General features: G+C 37.1%; 2 protein-coding genes and 1 long non-coding RNA gene across 3 annotated transcripts in view; all 3 read left to right on the top strand.

Annotated features, from left to right (window-relative positions):
- Window positions 1–2,414, top strand: part of LOC122639650 (ATP-dependent helicase rhp16-like) — a 40,069-nt gene extending 37,655 nt beyond the window's left edge. Inside the window, exons 10-14 of the mRNA XM_043832528.1 lie at window positions 809–913; window positions 997–1,149; window positions 1,846–1,934; window positions 2,024–2,104; window positions 2,205–2,414. Coding sequence (XP_043688463.1) covers window positions 809–913; window positions 997–1,149; window positions 1,846–1,934; window positions 2,024–2,104; window positions 2,205–2,277 — 501 coding nt within the window. The 3' untranslated portion in view covers window positions 2,278–2,414. The remainder of the gene's footprint in view (window positions 1–808; window positions 914–996; window positions 1,150–1,845; window positions 1,935–2,023; window positions 2,105–2,204) is intronic.
- Window positions 2,415–5,046: 2,632 nt separating this feature from the next.
- On the top strand, window positions 5,047–8,924 carry LOC122639652 (ATP-dependent helicase rhp16-like). The gene is made up of 7 exons (XM_043832532.1): window positions 5,047–5,845; window positions 6,477–6,599; window positions 6,689–6,762; window positions 8,128–8,185; window positions 8,308–8,350; window positions 8,402–8,466; window positions 8,631–8,924. Exons 1-7 carry the CDS (start codon window positions 5,195–5,197, stop codon window positions 8,718–8,720), a joined length of 1,104 nt encoding a protein of 367 aa, XP_043688467.1. The 5' UTR covers window positions 5,047–5,194; the 3' UTR covers window positions 8,721–8,924.
- A 5,103-nt stretch (window positions 8,925–14,027) lies between these two features.
- LOC122639653 lies at window positions 14,028–14,237 on the top strand. The gene is made up of 2 exons (XR_006329553.1): window positions 14,028–14,072; window positions 14,153–14,237. It is a non-coding gene; the product is annotated as an uncharacterized LOC122639653 (long non-coding RNA).
- Window positions 14,238–15,406: the final 1,169 nt, after the last annotated feature.

Genomic DNA, 15,406 nt, shown 5'->3' with positions numbered 1-15,406 from the left:
TCCATATTCATTCTTGAATGTACCACAGAACCTAATTCCCAAGGATCTTCCATCATTATTTAGCCTTGTCAAAAGATTCCAATGAACATTGCCTCTTATGCTAAATGTGCTACACTCACTGCAGAAACTCTTACAAGATCAAAGATCTGAAAATCTGTACCTGTCTTCTCTATCATTGTTTAGCCTTGTCTATCGATTCCCAAGGATCTTCCATCATTATTTAGCCTTGTCATAAGATTCCAATGAACATTACCTCTTACGCTAATTGTGCCACTCACCGGCTCACCGCAGAAACTCTTACAAGATCAAGTATCTGAAGATATGTACCTTTCTTCTCTATCATTGTTCATTGAAGTGTATGGGCTTCTTCTTTTTTCCTGTCCAACTACATCTTATTCTTTCGTTGAATTGGTCCCTTTGTTCATCCAAATTCTTACAAACCACACATTCTTTGGAGAAGCTACCATAGAAGAATTGACAAATAGCTATCAAGTACACCATGCACCATTAGAATGGTTGACGATCAACAAAAAATAATCATAATGCAAATTTGAAGTGATAGCTGTTTATGGTAGACCTAGCAAGAAGATGGACTGATTGGATGATCCTAAGCATTCTGATTGTCAATTATTATTATTATTCATGTTTCTCAATAATATGGGATAGGATTTCCGAAACACCTTGAATCTTAATCTCTCTCTCCATCTATTTATAGAAATTATCTCTATCATTTCACACATGTTTTTCTTCAGGTTTGGTCATTCATTTTTTATAGCCAACTGATTATTGGTTTTTGGAACTTCTACAGAGGGAAGAAATCTATGTCATGATTCAAAGAGATGGTTCAGCAAAAGGAGTTGTTTTTAGCCAGTTCACATCGTTTTTGGATTTGATAAGCTACTCTCTGGAGAAGGTAGAATAAATATGTATAAAACCATATAACTTTTGGTGGACATCCTGAAAAGTGGACCATTATTGAGTGTTGTACTTTTGCAGTCTGGAATAAATTGTGTTCAATTAGTGGGCTCCATGAACCTAACAGCAAGAGATTCTGCAATAAAGAAATTTAATGATGATCCAGGCTGCAAGATTTTTCTTGTGAGCTTAAAAGCTGGAGGTGTTGCCCTCAATCTGACAGTAGCATCTCATGTGAGTGACCTTTTTCCATTGATGATTATGTACATTCTTTTGGTTTTATAGGTTGTGGTCACAGAAAATACTCAAAGATATATGATGACCTTCTTTTTTTTTGGGGTGGGGGGGTGGGAGGGGGGGAGAACAGAGAAGGCTCTGAAGTTTCACAAATAAAAACAGATTTCTCTTGTTTCCTCAACATTATTTTTCTTTCTCCAGCTTTTATTCAGAGCAGTTGGTTCAGGATGGGGAAAAATACTGAATTTTCTCACTCATGGACATGGTGAATATTCAGGATTGTAGGGAACACTCACATAATTGGGATGTCCTCAGGAAAATCTTACGTGATCAATTGGTTCAAATCATTTGAAAAGACATATCCTTTTGATTAACAGAGGAAACATGATCAGAGTGGTTCGTAAATGAATACATCTGGGATATCTACAGTCACTGTATTCAAACCTACTGGTTTAGGAGATCTCGAAAGTGTAGCCCTTTCTGAATTTTTTGTCAAGCCACCTCTTCCCAACCCCACTATTTCGTTTTTCTTGCTCTCCACTAGTTTATGTGGCCACAATGCCATCTTATGTTGGAATAGCTGCACTATGACAGTTATTTAGAAGTAGTAATATTTCGATTACTTCTATTTGTGGCCTTTTTGCTTGTCTACTCAGTTCTGATATATGTGTTTTTCTCATGAGCCCTGCTTAGGTTTTCTTAATGGATCCCTGGTGGAATCCAACTGTGGAGTGGCAGGCCATAGATCGAATCCACCGAATTGGACAGTACAAACCAGTCTGGTGTGGTTCTTCTCCTACTTGTCAATTTCTACCAAGTCATGCAATAATCAATTTAAGATATAAAATTTTATTCTGGGATATTTTCTTAGGGTCACACGTTTCATTATTGAAAACACAATTGAAGAGAGAATTCTGAAGCTGCAGGAGAAGAAGAAGCTCGTGTTTGAAGGGCAAGTCCAATTCCTTGACCCATGTCTCATGCTTATTAGCATCTGATGAGATTCCACCCATAATGCAAAACTAATCTGAGTGTTCCTTTGGGTTTTATAGGACTGTTGGTGGTTCTCCTGAGGCTCTGGGAAGATTAACAGCAAATGACTTGAGATTTTTGTTTCATACATAAGCAAAAGTCATACCCTCAAATGGAGTATGACTTTTGATAAGAAGGCATGAATTGTTTTCAAATGGAGTAGAGACATCTTGATCAATGAATTCTCTTCCATGCAGATGTTAACACTAACATTAGATCATGCTTTTTGAGTTAATTGGATAGAAACACTCTGATCTTACATTGGAATATTGGAAAGGTTACATCACTGTAAATGGGTCTTATTTTTTGGTGGCACATATTATGTATTTATGCCTTATATCCTACTTGCAAGATGAGTACATGAAAATTTTGAATTTCGATTTTTTTTTCCTCCTTTTGTCTATGATTGTTTATTGCATTATAGTGATCAACTTCATATTCAGATAAATTCCATGAAAATGGACAGTGTTGTTTACCAGTTCGATTTTGTCTAAGAGATTGAAAAGTCTTCTGTAAAAGCAGCAGCTCAGGAGATTAATCTATACATAAAGGATGTCCAGTTTTGTGGTTATGTCAATGTAGTCATTTCTCTTCCATTACAAAATTCTCTTCATCAAAACACGTCACTCACACCTGATGAATTACTCCTGAAAATCTGCAGTTGACTGATCAGACGAGTCTTCATTCCTAGTAGCACATTTCTAGACCCTTACAATGGATCAATGGATCAAAAAGCTCACTTATGAATTATCATCGGAAGCATATTTTGATGATTCCTGTATTTCCCAATCCAACCTCCTAACTGATAAAATCAAATGCAATCACAGAGTATTTGGAGTTCAAATACAGGTGGCTAGCACTTCATTTCAAGCTTGGTTTGTCTTATTAATGAAAACTGTAAGAAATATAGATAAAATAAAAAATTAAAAAAAATTAAAAAAATAACAAAAATTTGAATCTGGACTCCTAATAAAAAGTACCAAAAAGACTAAAACAAAACATTGGAAGGAGCCTGATGTGATATAAGGATATGTTGAGGTTTTGGTGTCTTGACTTCTGATGATGTTCTGCTGTGTGGAGACTCCTTAAGCTTCTCTTCAAGCCTTGCTTGGAAGAAGACTGCTGAGTGTGTAGCAGGGGTGTGACGCTTACAATTGAGTATTGAGAGTTCCTTCAAATAGCACAAAAAACACTCTGAAAAGCATCATGACCGCTGCGCCTAGACAAAGAGGGGGCAAAATGTTGCCTCGCCCCCATAAAGGGCAGTAATGACCGCCTTGTTGATGCTGTTGTGCACATTCCCATTCGCCCCCGCGTCGGTGCTGCAGCCACACTACCTGTTGGAGAACCCTCTCCCAAGGTTTCAGACTAAGTTTTCCTTCCGTCACGGAGAATGGGGGGGGATCCATTCACCGAGGTGGGTTCAGATGTGCACAAGGGGTATCAAAGGGTATTTTGGGGATCATACTAAAACCTTTGAGGCGTTTGTGAAACCTAGGATGGTGGAGGGAAACTTTTTTTTTTTTTTTTGGTGCGATGATCAAGGGAAAAATGTTAAAACGTACAATGGTGAGGGCGGTCCCTATATAGGGTATTACTACATCTCTTTATGAGAAGTAATATTGTGTCCGAGAGTGTGGCCTACGCCAGCACTCCCATTTATTTATCTCTCTCCTCCTCAAAACAATGAGGGAGATGTGTCTTTTAATATAACGAGGAGGAGGAGGGAGAGAGAGACTCATGGGAGTGCTGGTGTAGGCCACACTCCCGACTGAGTTCTTTTTCCCTATTTTTATTGTAGATAATTTGATCTATTGAAAGAGATGGGATCACGGTTTTAGGAATCGATATTGGATCAGCTACGAAATGAATATGATATTTTCAATAAAAAAAGTAATGTTTTGATTTGGAATCAGGCTAATATCGCTGATATGTAACGGTACCGTGAACTAAATCCATGGGTGAGATGCATAATTGATTGACGGATCAGTTTTGGATAATCTTGTAATTTTACCGAAATAAAAACCCCAAAAAGGAATATAGCAAGGATGAACGGTATTAACTAATTCTACTGGATTGTTATTTCCCGCCTCTTTTCTACTTTCCCATAACGACTATCAATCTGCAAGACTGCAACTCTCCACGCCATTCTTGAAACTGACTTGAAACTGCTCCGTTTCCGCCATTGTTTCATTTTTTCACGAAAAGGCTACACAACTCGTACATCTACTCCATCGCTCTTCCTGCTGGCAGCAAAGAAGTACACAGGAAGGTAAGGATTCAAATTAACTTCTTCTTCTTCTTCTTCTTCCCCTCTTATATCTCGTGTTTCAAATAAATCGATTCTTATAAGCCTGCAATAAGATGCTTTTTTTTCTTTCTTTCCTTCTTTATTAAAGTTTAAGCTCCGACACAAGTCGATGTATTGATGGCTCCCTGTAACGATCCTCGAATTTGAATAACCAAGATGAAGGGGGACGGAGATAGTTACGACGAAGAAGATTATTTTTCGAATTTGATTAGCCAAGATTCAGATTCGGACTTGAGCGTTAGCGAAGAAGGTATCTCACTGTACACTCCTTTGTTGTTTTCTTGTTGCTATTTTTTTCCGATGGATATTTTCTTTTCTGTCTATATAGATGGAAGTTCTCCGCGTGAACCTCCGACAGCAGAGGAAGAGAAGGAGGGCTTTGGCGTCGGAGATAAAGGAAAAGCTGTGATAGAAATTAGTGACGATGATGATGTTTCTGAGTGTGCCCCAAAAAAGAAAGACAGAGGGGGCCTTGACCTTCTAGCGGAATTAATTCTAGAAGATGAATCTAAGAGTAAAGAAAGCCGTAAAGAAGACAAAGTGGGCCTTGCCCTTCTAGCGGAACTATGCACAGAAGATGAACATAAGAGTAAAAGAACCAGTGAAGAAGAACCGGTTCTCCATATTGAAGAAGATAGAGTTGGTTGCTTGCATGCACCTGAGAAGAAGGAAGGGACAGAGAGAGAGAGACCAATATTAATGTGGAAGGTTTGGGAGGAAGAGAACGAGAAGTGGATCGATGCCCATGCAACAAAAGATGCTGAATTGGACCATGCAGGTGAGGAAATGGATGAAACTGCTGACCCTTCCTCAGATTTGCTAACTCCTCTGCTTAGGTACCAGAAGGAATGGCTTGCCTGGGCATTGAAACAAGAAGAATCGGCAATGAGAGGAGGAATACTAGCAGATGAGATGGGAATGGGTAAGACCATCCAGGCCATTGCACTCGTTCTTGCCAAGCGGGCAACCTGTCAATCGACTTGCAGATCTGGTGGTTCCTCACCTTCACCGAGTTCAGCCACAATGTTGCCTGAAACAAAATGCACTCTCGTTATTTGCCCCGTGGTTGCTATGAAGCAGTGGGAGAGTGAGCTATATCGGATCACATCCAAAGGGAGCACCAGGGTATTAGTATACCACGGGCCCAAAAGAACCAAGAAGAGTTCAGATGAGTTCTTTGAGAACGATTTTGTCCTGACCACATATTCCACCCTTGCAGCAGAGTACAGAAATGCGATGGTTAAGAAGAAAATGCAATTGCCTGGTCTAGAAGCTGAGACCAGTCAAAGTGCTGCTTCCAGTGTCTCAGTGCTCCACAGTATGAAGTGGGACCGCATTATATTGGATGAAGTAAGCTTACATGATTCCATCTTTATATTGGGAAAATACATCGTTAAGACTATGTGATTTTACAGTAGAGTTACTCTGTGTCCCTCTGATTTCCCTATGCTGTTATTAAAAGGTACAAGAAGACACTACTGCATGTTTTCGAAACAAAAAATTTTCTTCAAATAAGTTGGTGCTCTGCTGAAGCCCGAGGTGTGCTTGTAAGTGAAAAGTCAAAAAGAAAAGCAAAATGATGTTTGAGTTGGCACAATGAGAAGGAAATATGTGGAACAAATTCATTGCTTAGGGAATTGTAAAACATGATATCACTTAATTTGACTGACACACCTAATTATAAGGCTCATGCTGTATAGATGAAATAACTAAATAAGATTTAACCATTTTCCCTTCTTCACTCTTTACTCGTTTTCTTTTTTGAAATTCCATGAACTATCTGAAGCATGTTAGCTATTTCATAACTAGAATGTCTTTAATTAGTTCTGAAATATAGATGGTGTTTCTTTTATCTACACATTTACTTGTTTTCAAATTGCAAAAAATGTTCTCAGGTGATCTATGGCTTTCCACTTCTCAGAACTCATTTGCTAATGTTCTTTTTTACTATTTAAGAATCACAGCTTGTTTTTTTATTTAGGCTCATTACATAAAAAATAAACACTGGAGTACAGCAAAAGCTGCTTTTGCTTTGGAATCTTCATATAAGTGGGCATTAAGTGGTACTGCGCTTCAGCTTCATGTTGGAGAACTTTATTCTCTGGTTAGTGGCATCTAAATTCATTGGGCATTTAGTTGTTTGTGTAGTCTGTTACATTTTAAGGTGATAAATTTGTAATTTGAATTATACAGGTCCGTTTTCTACAGATAACACCTTACTCGTATTTATTCTGTATGGAGTGTGATTGTAAATCACTTGAGTACAGGTAATTTACTGGGTGCTTACTGTCTTGCTTGGTCTAATAAGATGTCTGTTTCCATCCAGCTGATTTTTTTTTTAAGAAAAATTATATTTCTTCCTCTCTATCTATTAATATTAACTCTGGAGTTGTTAAGATGTGTACCACGATAGGGGGAGTATTTCCTACTATGGAAGGATCAATGTGGTTATAAGTGGGCTTGAAAGACCATGGATGTGGCTCAGCCCATTAAAAATGTTACCCAAATAGCTAGTACAAGCTACAAAGGGCACCTCTTGAATATTTGCCTCAATTTATTCTGTTTTAAGTTCACTAATTCCCAAATATTTTTGGAGCTCTATTTAGGAGTTGCTTTGGTTATTTAGAGATTGGAGCCTAAATAAAATAAGGATGCATGATGTCCTTAAAGGATAATTTTCGTCTTTGAATATGCGGTGTCAAGGAAAAAATTTGCCGCTGCTTCCTTTCATTAAAGGGACTGAAACATATGGAGTCAGGTGACATTACTTAACAATATCTAGGCCTTATATAACCATTTGAAATGTGTGCTTGATCCAAGAGTCTATTTTCTTTGTATACTTTAGTATGTGTTGTAGCTGGTAGGTAGTAAGATGTACTGATAAGTGATAATTGAAGTCTCCAACAAAGACCAAATCTAGCCGGAAAGATCCTAATGCATTTGTATTTTTCTTTTTCTTAAATCTGTTTCAAGCTCTTATCTTTCACAATTAAGATGCAAACTGAGGTAGGGTGACATAGCTATAGGTTGTAGAATGTTGGGTGAGAGGACAGAGAACATATACTGTCAAACCTTTTACTATCATAAACGCGTAAAAAAGTGATCTTGATGAGAGAGGAGAGCTGGAAACTGTCTCTGGTAGAATTTTGGGCATAAATTTAGGATTGGAGTGAGAGGTAAGGCACCAACCTTTGGTTAGGTAGAGTATCAGCGATCTGTACTGCATGAAAACATGGTATGAAAGGGGAAAAAGTAAAGGAACTCAATATTAATTCTTTTAATGGTATGAAAGGGGGAAAAGTAAAAAAATTCTTCCAATGAGTTGGTTATATTAACTTTTAACATATAAGATCTTCCTGGGGGGACCCATCAGTGCACCCTTATCCAGCCTGCATGTTGGGCTCTCATATATATGGTGTAGACGCATATCATGGCTTGCTACTATCCTCATTACCATATTTTGTGTATATGAAGTTAATATCCTCATTACATATCATGGCTTGTTCACTTGAATGCTGAAACTTTGTCTATTTCTTCATTTCATTACTTTTGCAGTTCCATTTTTCATTCTTAACTTTCTGAAACTAACAGCTTTGCTATATCTATCATTTGGAACATGCTTCCAATTACAGTTCCAAAATAAAGTGCAACTGTGTCCATTCAACGACACATTTTTTGTGGTGGAAAAAAGTGAGTTTTACATCTCGTAGTCATTTTTGTTTTTCTCTTTTCTTTTGTTGTTGTCATCATGTTCAGAGGTTTAACTGTAACATTTTTTGTGATTATAATATCTCTTATCCTTTCTGTATTAGTATATTTCTCAACCTATACTAGCATCGGAAGATAATGCCAATCAAAACAGAAGCCGCAGAAGGGCACATATTTTACTAAAACATAAACTTTTGAAAAGCATAGCATTAAGACGCACTAAGAAGGGAAGGGCTGCAGATATTTCCCTTCCTGTAAAAACTGTAAGTACAGCTATTCCTCTCTCTCCTGTCTCTTATAGGGGTTAAAGAGTCCTAATGAAGAAGGTTGCACCGTCTATGGAAGTTAACCTTGTTCTATGATATTTCTCATGGCTGATGAAAAACTGATTGTCATTCTCAGAATTTCTGATATCACTGTTTTCTAGGTTGACCTGAGACGAGATAATCTTGATATTGGTGAGGAAGAGTATTACAGACCACTGTTTAGTAAAAGCCAGTCACAATTTACTGTGTGAGTCCTCATGCTTCTTTTCTTCTTTTGTTGCTTTGAATTTGATTATATGTAGCAGCTCCATCTTAATTCTTGTATGGACATTTCAATGTTCACCATGCACTTTCTGCTATCTCCTTTTTTCATGCCACCACTTATATTGGTTCTATGAATCAATTTTCATATCGTGTTTCAACTTTCTTAATTTTTTTGCTTTAAATGTATGTATGTGCTATTGTTTATCTGTGTATTTTATTATATGCCATAAGTTTTGTCTACTTCTTGTTATAAATATAATTTTAAAATTTTGTTAATGTTGGATTTACTCTTCGCATCCGTTCATTCAATGAAATTTTTTCCCAAAAACCTGTGCTCTAGCTCAGGCTACCAACTGCTGAAAGCCTCTTCGTAAGTATCACTCTTGTCCTGGATCTTGCTTTAGTATTTTGAAAACAACGAATTTGATATCATTAAAATTTATATATTAAACCCAAGGTTTTAAGTATCTTAACGTATCCTCCGAAACTAACCGATACATATCTTATTTTTAGGGTATCGATACGATACCACACCGATACGTTACTTAAAAAGTATCAACTGTATAGGGTTGATATGTGACCCGATATGGTTAATACTCTCCAATACGATCCGATACGTCTCTTAAAATCACCTTTCCGATATGATACCCGATACCGATACTTAAAACCTTGATTAAACCTCTATGCTGTATTCAATGTATTATGTAGATGTTTTCCAGGCTGCAAATCCATACAGTTTTTGAGAACCAAAGCTTCCACATTTTATTTATTTATTTAATAGTTGTGTACAACCTGCAGAATAGAAAACAGAAGAAGAAGAAGAAGAAGAATAGGAGAGAGAGCAAGGGAATTGATATAACTAACTCTCCCACCAGTCCACATCTTTTGATTTATTTAATAGTTGTGTACAATGACAATGTAATCGCTTGACGCCGATGGATACAAAAGACTATCAACATTAATTATTAATAGACAATATTAAATATAAGAGTGTAAGAGAGTCGTTGACTCTCTATAGTGTCAATGAAATCCTTAAGTTTTATCATACTACTAATGATACAAAATAATTTTCTAATAAGATATATTTTTTGTTGGCAATTTTCTAATTCTTTCCATACTTATAGCTTTTCTTTTCCTTGTTTTGAGTATCAGTACTTCAACTGCTTCTTAATACTACTAAACAATGCCTTCCTTGTTTTGAGTATCAGTACTTCAACTGCTTCTTAATACTACTAAACAAAGCCTCAGTAAACCAAAATAAATTGAAGCTTCCCCATAATGGGAAGTCCAGAAGATGAGAGTTCTGATTGATTGTGATGGTACTTAATTTCACACTGCTTTATGAGTGTTCTATGTTGTTGGTTAATTCTTGTATTATGTGCAAGCATTTCCTGGACAAGTTTCTAAATGGTGCACTCTGTAATTGGCAGATATGTTGAAAATGGAACCGTATTGAGTAATTTCAAGCACATATTTCAACTCCTTACAAAATTGCGACAGGTGAGTGGTTAATCCTGTCTAAACCAACTGTTGGTTTCAGCTGCATCTGTACGATATTAAACTTCTTAACCATGAAATTTCAGTTTAAGATTCTTCTTGATACGTTTTGTGTTTGTACTTATGAAAGCAAGGTTAAGTTACTGGTTTGGTGCAGATTTGGTTGCAGACTATGATCAAGTTTTTTTCTGGATGAGTAACTATAATCAAGTTGACTTAGTGTTGGTTGAGTACTTGATTGAGTTTCTTAAACTTTGTCGTTATTTGCTAAACGTTCATAGTAGTTGATGATGTTGGCCATGCCTTTTGTCTAATTTTTTGCACTGCCCCATTGTGCACGAAGTCTGATTTGAGATGGTAAATGCATTGGTCCATCGTGAGTAGGGCTGTAGATTGACTGAATATGGAGTAGTTATACCTATTTATGTATTCTCTATGATTATTTAACTGTATACCTAAAATCTGATGGATCATATGGACCTAGATCCATATTCAGATCCGATTGATATCCAAATATCAGGACAAGATATCAGATATTCAAGTCAGGATTAAAATAACATTTTTTTTTTGGGGGGGGCGTCAACCTTACAAACTCTTGCATCTATCCTATATGTTTATAATGATGGTACATATTTATACTTGTAATAAGATAAAAACCCAAATACAACACAACAATACCTACATACACACTGAAGAGTATAGATTATGTAATTAGTACAAGCTGAACATATAAAACCTAACAAATTATATAATTAAAAATACTGCATACCCATAATTTTATTTTTTTAGGTGTATGTTACAGATTACAAAGCTATATGCGTCATCTTAAGTATATCTAGTTGATGTATATAATCGTATGTATATAATTTTGTCAGATATACATACATGTATACTTGTTCAATATGCCTGATATCAGACATTGTTAAACAGGCCACATCTTAATCAGACCAGATATTGGCATATCCATGGTCGGCTTAACAAACCATATATTGATACATATCTGCTCAAAATAGAATCCTTTGACAGACCTAATTATGAGTCCTGCAATAAAAGATTAATGACCGGTGTATTCTCTGATCCAAGAGGATGAAAACTCTTGCTATTAATCCTGGATTTGTCATTCGGAGCCTTTTGTTCACAATGAATGTTGTGGCATTTGACATCTATACAGTACATTCTTCCATCTCAACAGGTGGCTTTCATATCCAATGAATTAGGGCATCCATTTGTGAAGAGTTCATAACACTTACTATTAAAGCATTTTTCCTTCTTTTTTTTTTTAGTATAGAGTGTATTCTGTTGGGAGTTAGGACCTTGTTAAAGCATGTCAAGGCCTGCACTTAACCCATACTTTCTCCTCTTATTAATTAAAAAGGGAAACTTGAAGAGATCCTAAATTTTAATGTCAAAAAGAAGAGGGAAACAAAGTTTCTGGGGGTAAACTTGAACATTAATCAGCAGGAGGATGTATATTCTACTTACTTCCGCAATCCCATTACAAGTAACATAATATATTCACTGAAAAGGGAAGGAGCGGGTATAAAGTATCGTGAAGACATGCAACTTAGTTGTTGATTCCTATGGGAATTTGAGAAGCACTCTAAGTTGTTAGAAAATTTATCAAATGCTTGATAGGTGACGAAGTGAGGCTTTGAGAAGATTTATAGTGTAGCATGCCTTTTCCATGTCTTTCATGCAACTTAGTTGTTGATTCCTATGGGAATTTGAGAAGCACTCTAAGTTGTTAGAAAATTTATCAAATGCTTGATAGGTGACGAAGTGATGCTTTGAGAAGATTTATAGTGTAGCATACCTTTTCCATGTCTTTCATGCGGAGAAATGTTACATAATTTAGATTGAAGAAGCCTTGAAGTAGGAAAGGAAGCAGATGACCAGGGTTTTGCAATTCCGAAGGAATATGAATGACAGAAATCAACTCTACCATGTTTATCTTTTTTTTTTCCTCGCCAGATCATTCTAGGCAACTTAACTGGATTTGTATTCAACCTACTATGTCTATTTTCGTAAGGGTGTCATAGATTCAACTTGCTGTCTGAAAATTTTTTCGTAAGGTACTTCTGCTCCTGAAAAAATTGATTTATCATTTTTTTTGGGTGAATAAATAATTCATTACCAAAGAGAGAGAGAACAGGGGGCCCCGCTCAACGGGGAAGAAGAAAAAATACAAACTACAACAATCCAAAGAAAAATCCCCAGCTTCAAGAGGAAGAAGGGTGTAAGGAGTAAGGGAGACCCCAGGAAGCAACAATATGCCTGTTCCTTGGGGTGTCCTATCAAGAAGATGCGACCGAAGCTAGCTTGCTTTTGATGTCAAATGAGATGCAATCCCAAATAAGCTGAAGAATAAAATTCCTATGGCCCACCTTTGCATCATCATTGTTTATTATGTGAGGAAACAGTGACTGTTGATCTGAATCATTATTATTCTTCTCAAGTGAAATTTGGAAACCCTTTTTCTGTATTTTTAGGATCTGGAACTACCTAAATGTTTCCTTTGATCTTATATTAGGGAGGAGTAATAGCAGCTTTGGGAACAGATCCAATCGGCTGAAGTACCAAATGCTGTTCCAAGGAAATTTTGGAATGGAAAGAGCACTTTTTCAAGGATGAAGCATGAAGTGACTAGAATTATTTTATTACTTCATTTTGATTGATGGTTTATTATTAAGAAGTTCAGAAGTTTTTAATTCTCTTGAAGGAATTGTTAGGACCCCCTTATCCTTATTTCCAGCAATAGCTGCGATTAAATTTATGGGATAGCACTTGCATACTCAAAACATTGTCTTGATTGTCTTGTTTTCCTGAATGTATACTTGTGAACATTAGGTCATTACCCTCCTTTTAGTTTAATTCTTCTATATTACATCAAATAAAAAGTAGGGCCAGTTTAAGAACTTTTTCATCATGCAAATCCTAACAGAAAACAAATAGATAGACATCAAATGTAAGCGGAGCACACGAAGAAGGTAAAATAATTATTCAAAATTGAATCAGACTTCACTCAAGCTCATTTGTATTTCAAATTGAAATGTTTCTTACAGAGCTAAAGGATAGAATTTTCTAGATCTTCATATCTTTCCAAGGAAAAAGGAAAGATAATACTATTAAGTCTTTGCTTCTATAATCCGAGTGGATTGTTTCTTCATGTGCTAACTCGATTTCTCCTTAAGTTTCTCAAGACTCTGCTGTAAGTAAACTTGACAAAGTCTGGTTGAAGTTTTAACTCATGAAAGCTCTTTGAGTTCTTGTTCAAGGCCTCCTCTCCGTTATTTTGAGCTTCTAATTTTGTGGGAGAATAGTCCCACATCGGTTACCTTTAAAGCCTTCCGTTGCTTCATATACCTATGAGTCCCTCTACCCAATAGCTCGAGCTTTTGGGTTGGATATTTACATGGTATCAGAGCAGGTTCTGATCCTGCTTCCATTCTGTTTCATCATCTGTGCATCCATGCACGTGCATGTAGTTCCATCCTACTTACATTTGAGAGGAAATGTTGGCAAAATAGTCCCATCGATTACCCATAAAGCCTTTTGTTTCCTCATATACCTGATTCCCTCCACCCAGTAGTTCAAGCTTTTGCGTTGGATATTTACACTGATGTGAAGTGACATTGTCTTTAAGATTGACAGCTCATGAGCTATATCATTTCTGCAAGTTCATATGGTTGATTTGTCTCTTTTAAACACCACAGGCAGCGGATCATCCATACCTTGACTTGTTTCCCCAAGCTATAGTACGAAGTAGCTCCGGATACAAAAGCCATCTTAATTATCATGAACAAGTCTGTGGTATTTGCGTTGATGAAGCAGAATATCCAGTGGTTAGCCTTACAGTTGTGTTTAGATCATCTGACATTGTGTACATCCAATCCTTCTTTTCATTGCCACCATTATCTTTCAGGTTACCTCTTGCGGACATGTCTTCTGTAAGGATTGTTTCATAGATTACTCTGCAGCACTGGGAGAAGGCTCATGCCCCAAGCAGAGGGCAAAAACAAGAGTGAAGGGGACTAAACATTCAAGTTTTGCGAACAGAGTTTGTCTTGAAGAATTTCAGACCAGCACAAAAATTATGTCCTTGGTATGTAGGCTCTGAGTAGATTCCCCCACCTGCCTCTCTTTCTTTTTTTTAATTGAAAAAAACATGTATTTTAGATGAAAAGCAAATTCATTTGAAGAATATATGAAAAAGAATAACCAGTAAGTGTCCGAACATGCTACAAAAGGTAAGTGATAAAATAAAATATAACAAAATCCCAACCCTCGATCATCTTGGAAGAGGATCGAGGGTTGGGATTTGTTATGAGATTTGCTGACCTAGGTCTCCAACTGAATGAGATATTCAGGAAGGATGCTAAATGGTGCATTTCCCTGTTAAGACTAGAGAATCTCCATGAAAAACTCCATCAGAAGAGAATCGTTTGATCACTATAGTCTATGGCACAGTCCATCTCACCTACAAACTGTCTGAAAGAGGATATCACTAATACCAAACAAGCTGATTTCACTTATACCATGACTGAATCTGCTACTTCAATAGGTCCCAAGTGCAACTGCATCTTACACCTCAAAAAGCAACAACAACAACCATAACCTTATCCCAACTAAATGGGGTAGGCTACATGGATCCGAAGAGGCCGTGACAGTTTTAAAAAAAAAAAAAAAGGTAGTCAAAGCAGCATCCTAGGAACATCCCCTATAGGGGGTCGGCTACACGGGTCCTTGTCCTCCAAGCCACTGTATCTGCAGTCATACTAGGCTCGAGCCCTTCCACATGCATATCCTTTCTTACCAATTCTCCAATAGTCATTTTAGGCCTGCCCTTACCTCTTTTAGCTCCTTCAAATTGGATCTGGTCACTCTTCCTTACTGGTGCTTCCATGGGTCTCCATTGGACATGACCATACCACCTCAAGCGGCTCTCACGGAGCTTGTCCCGGATTGGTGCAACTCCCAATTTGGTCCTAATACAATCATTCCTTACTCTATCTCTCCTGGTCTTGCCGCACATCCTCCTCAACATCGTCATCTCCGCTACACTCATCTTATCTATAGTACTCTTCTTAACAGCCCAACATTCCGCCCCATTAATTGAAGTTAATGATATCTCCTGGAGGAAGTGATCCTTCAGCATATTGAAGTTATCTCCAGGAGG

Source organism: Telopea speciosissima, chromosome 9, assembly GCF_018873765.1.
Source record: "Telopea speciosissima isolate NSW1024214 ecotype Mountain lineage chromosome 9, Tspe_v1, whole genome shotgun sequence".
Classification (NCBI taxonomy): Eukaryota; Viridiplantae; Streptophyta; class Magnoliopsida; order Proteales; family Proteaceae; genus Telopea; species Telopea speciosissima.
This window is presented reverse-complemented; position numbering and strand designations above follow the sequence as displayed.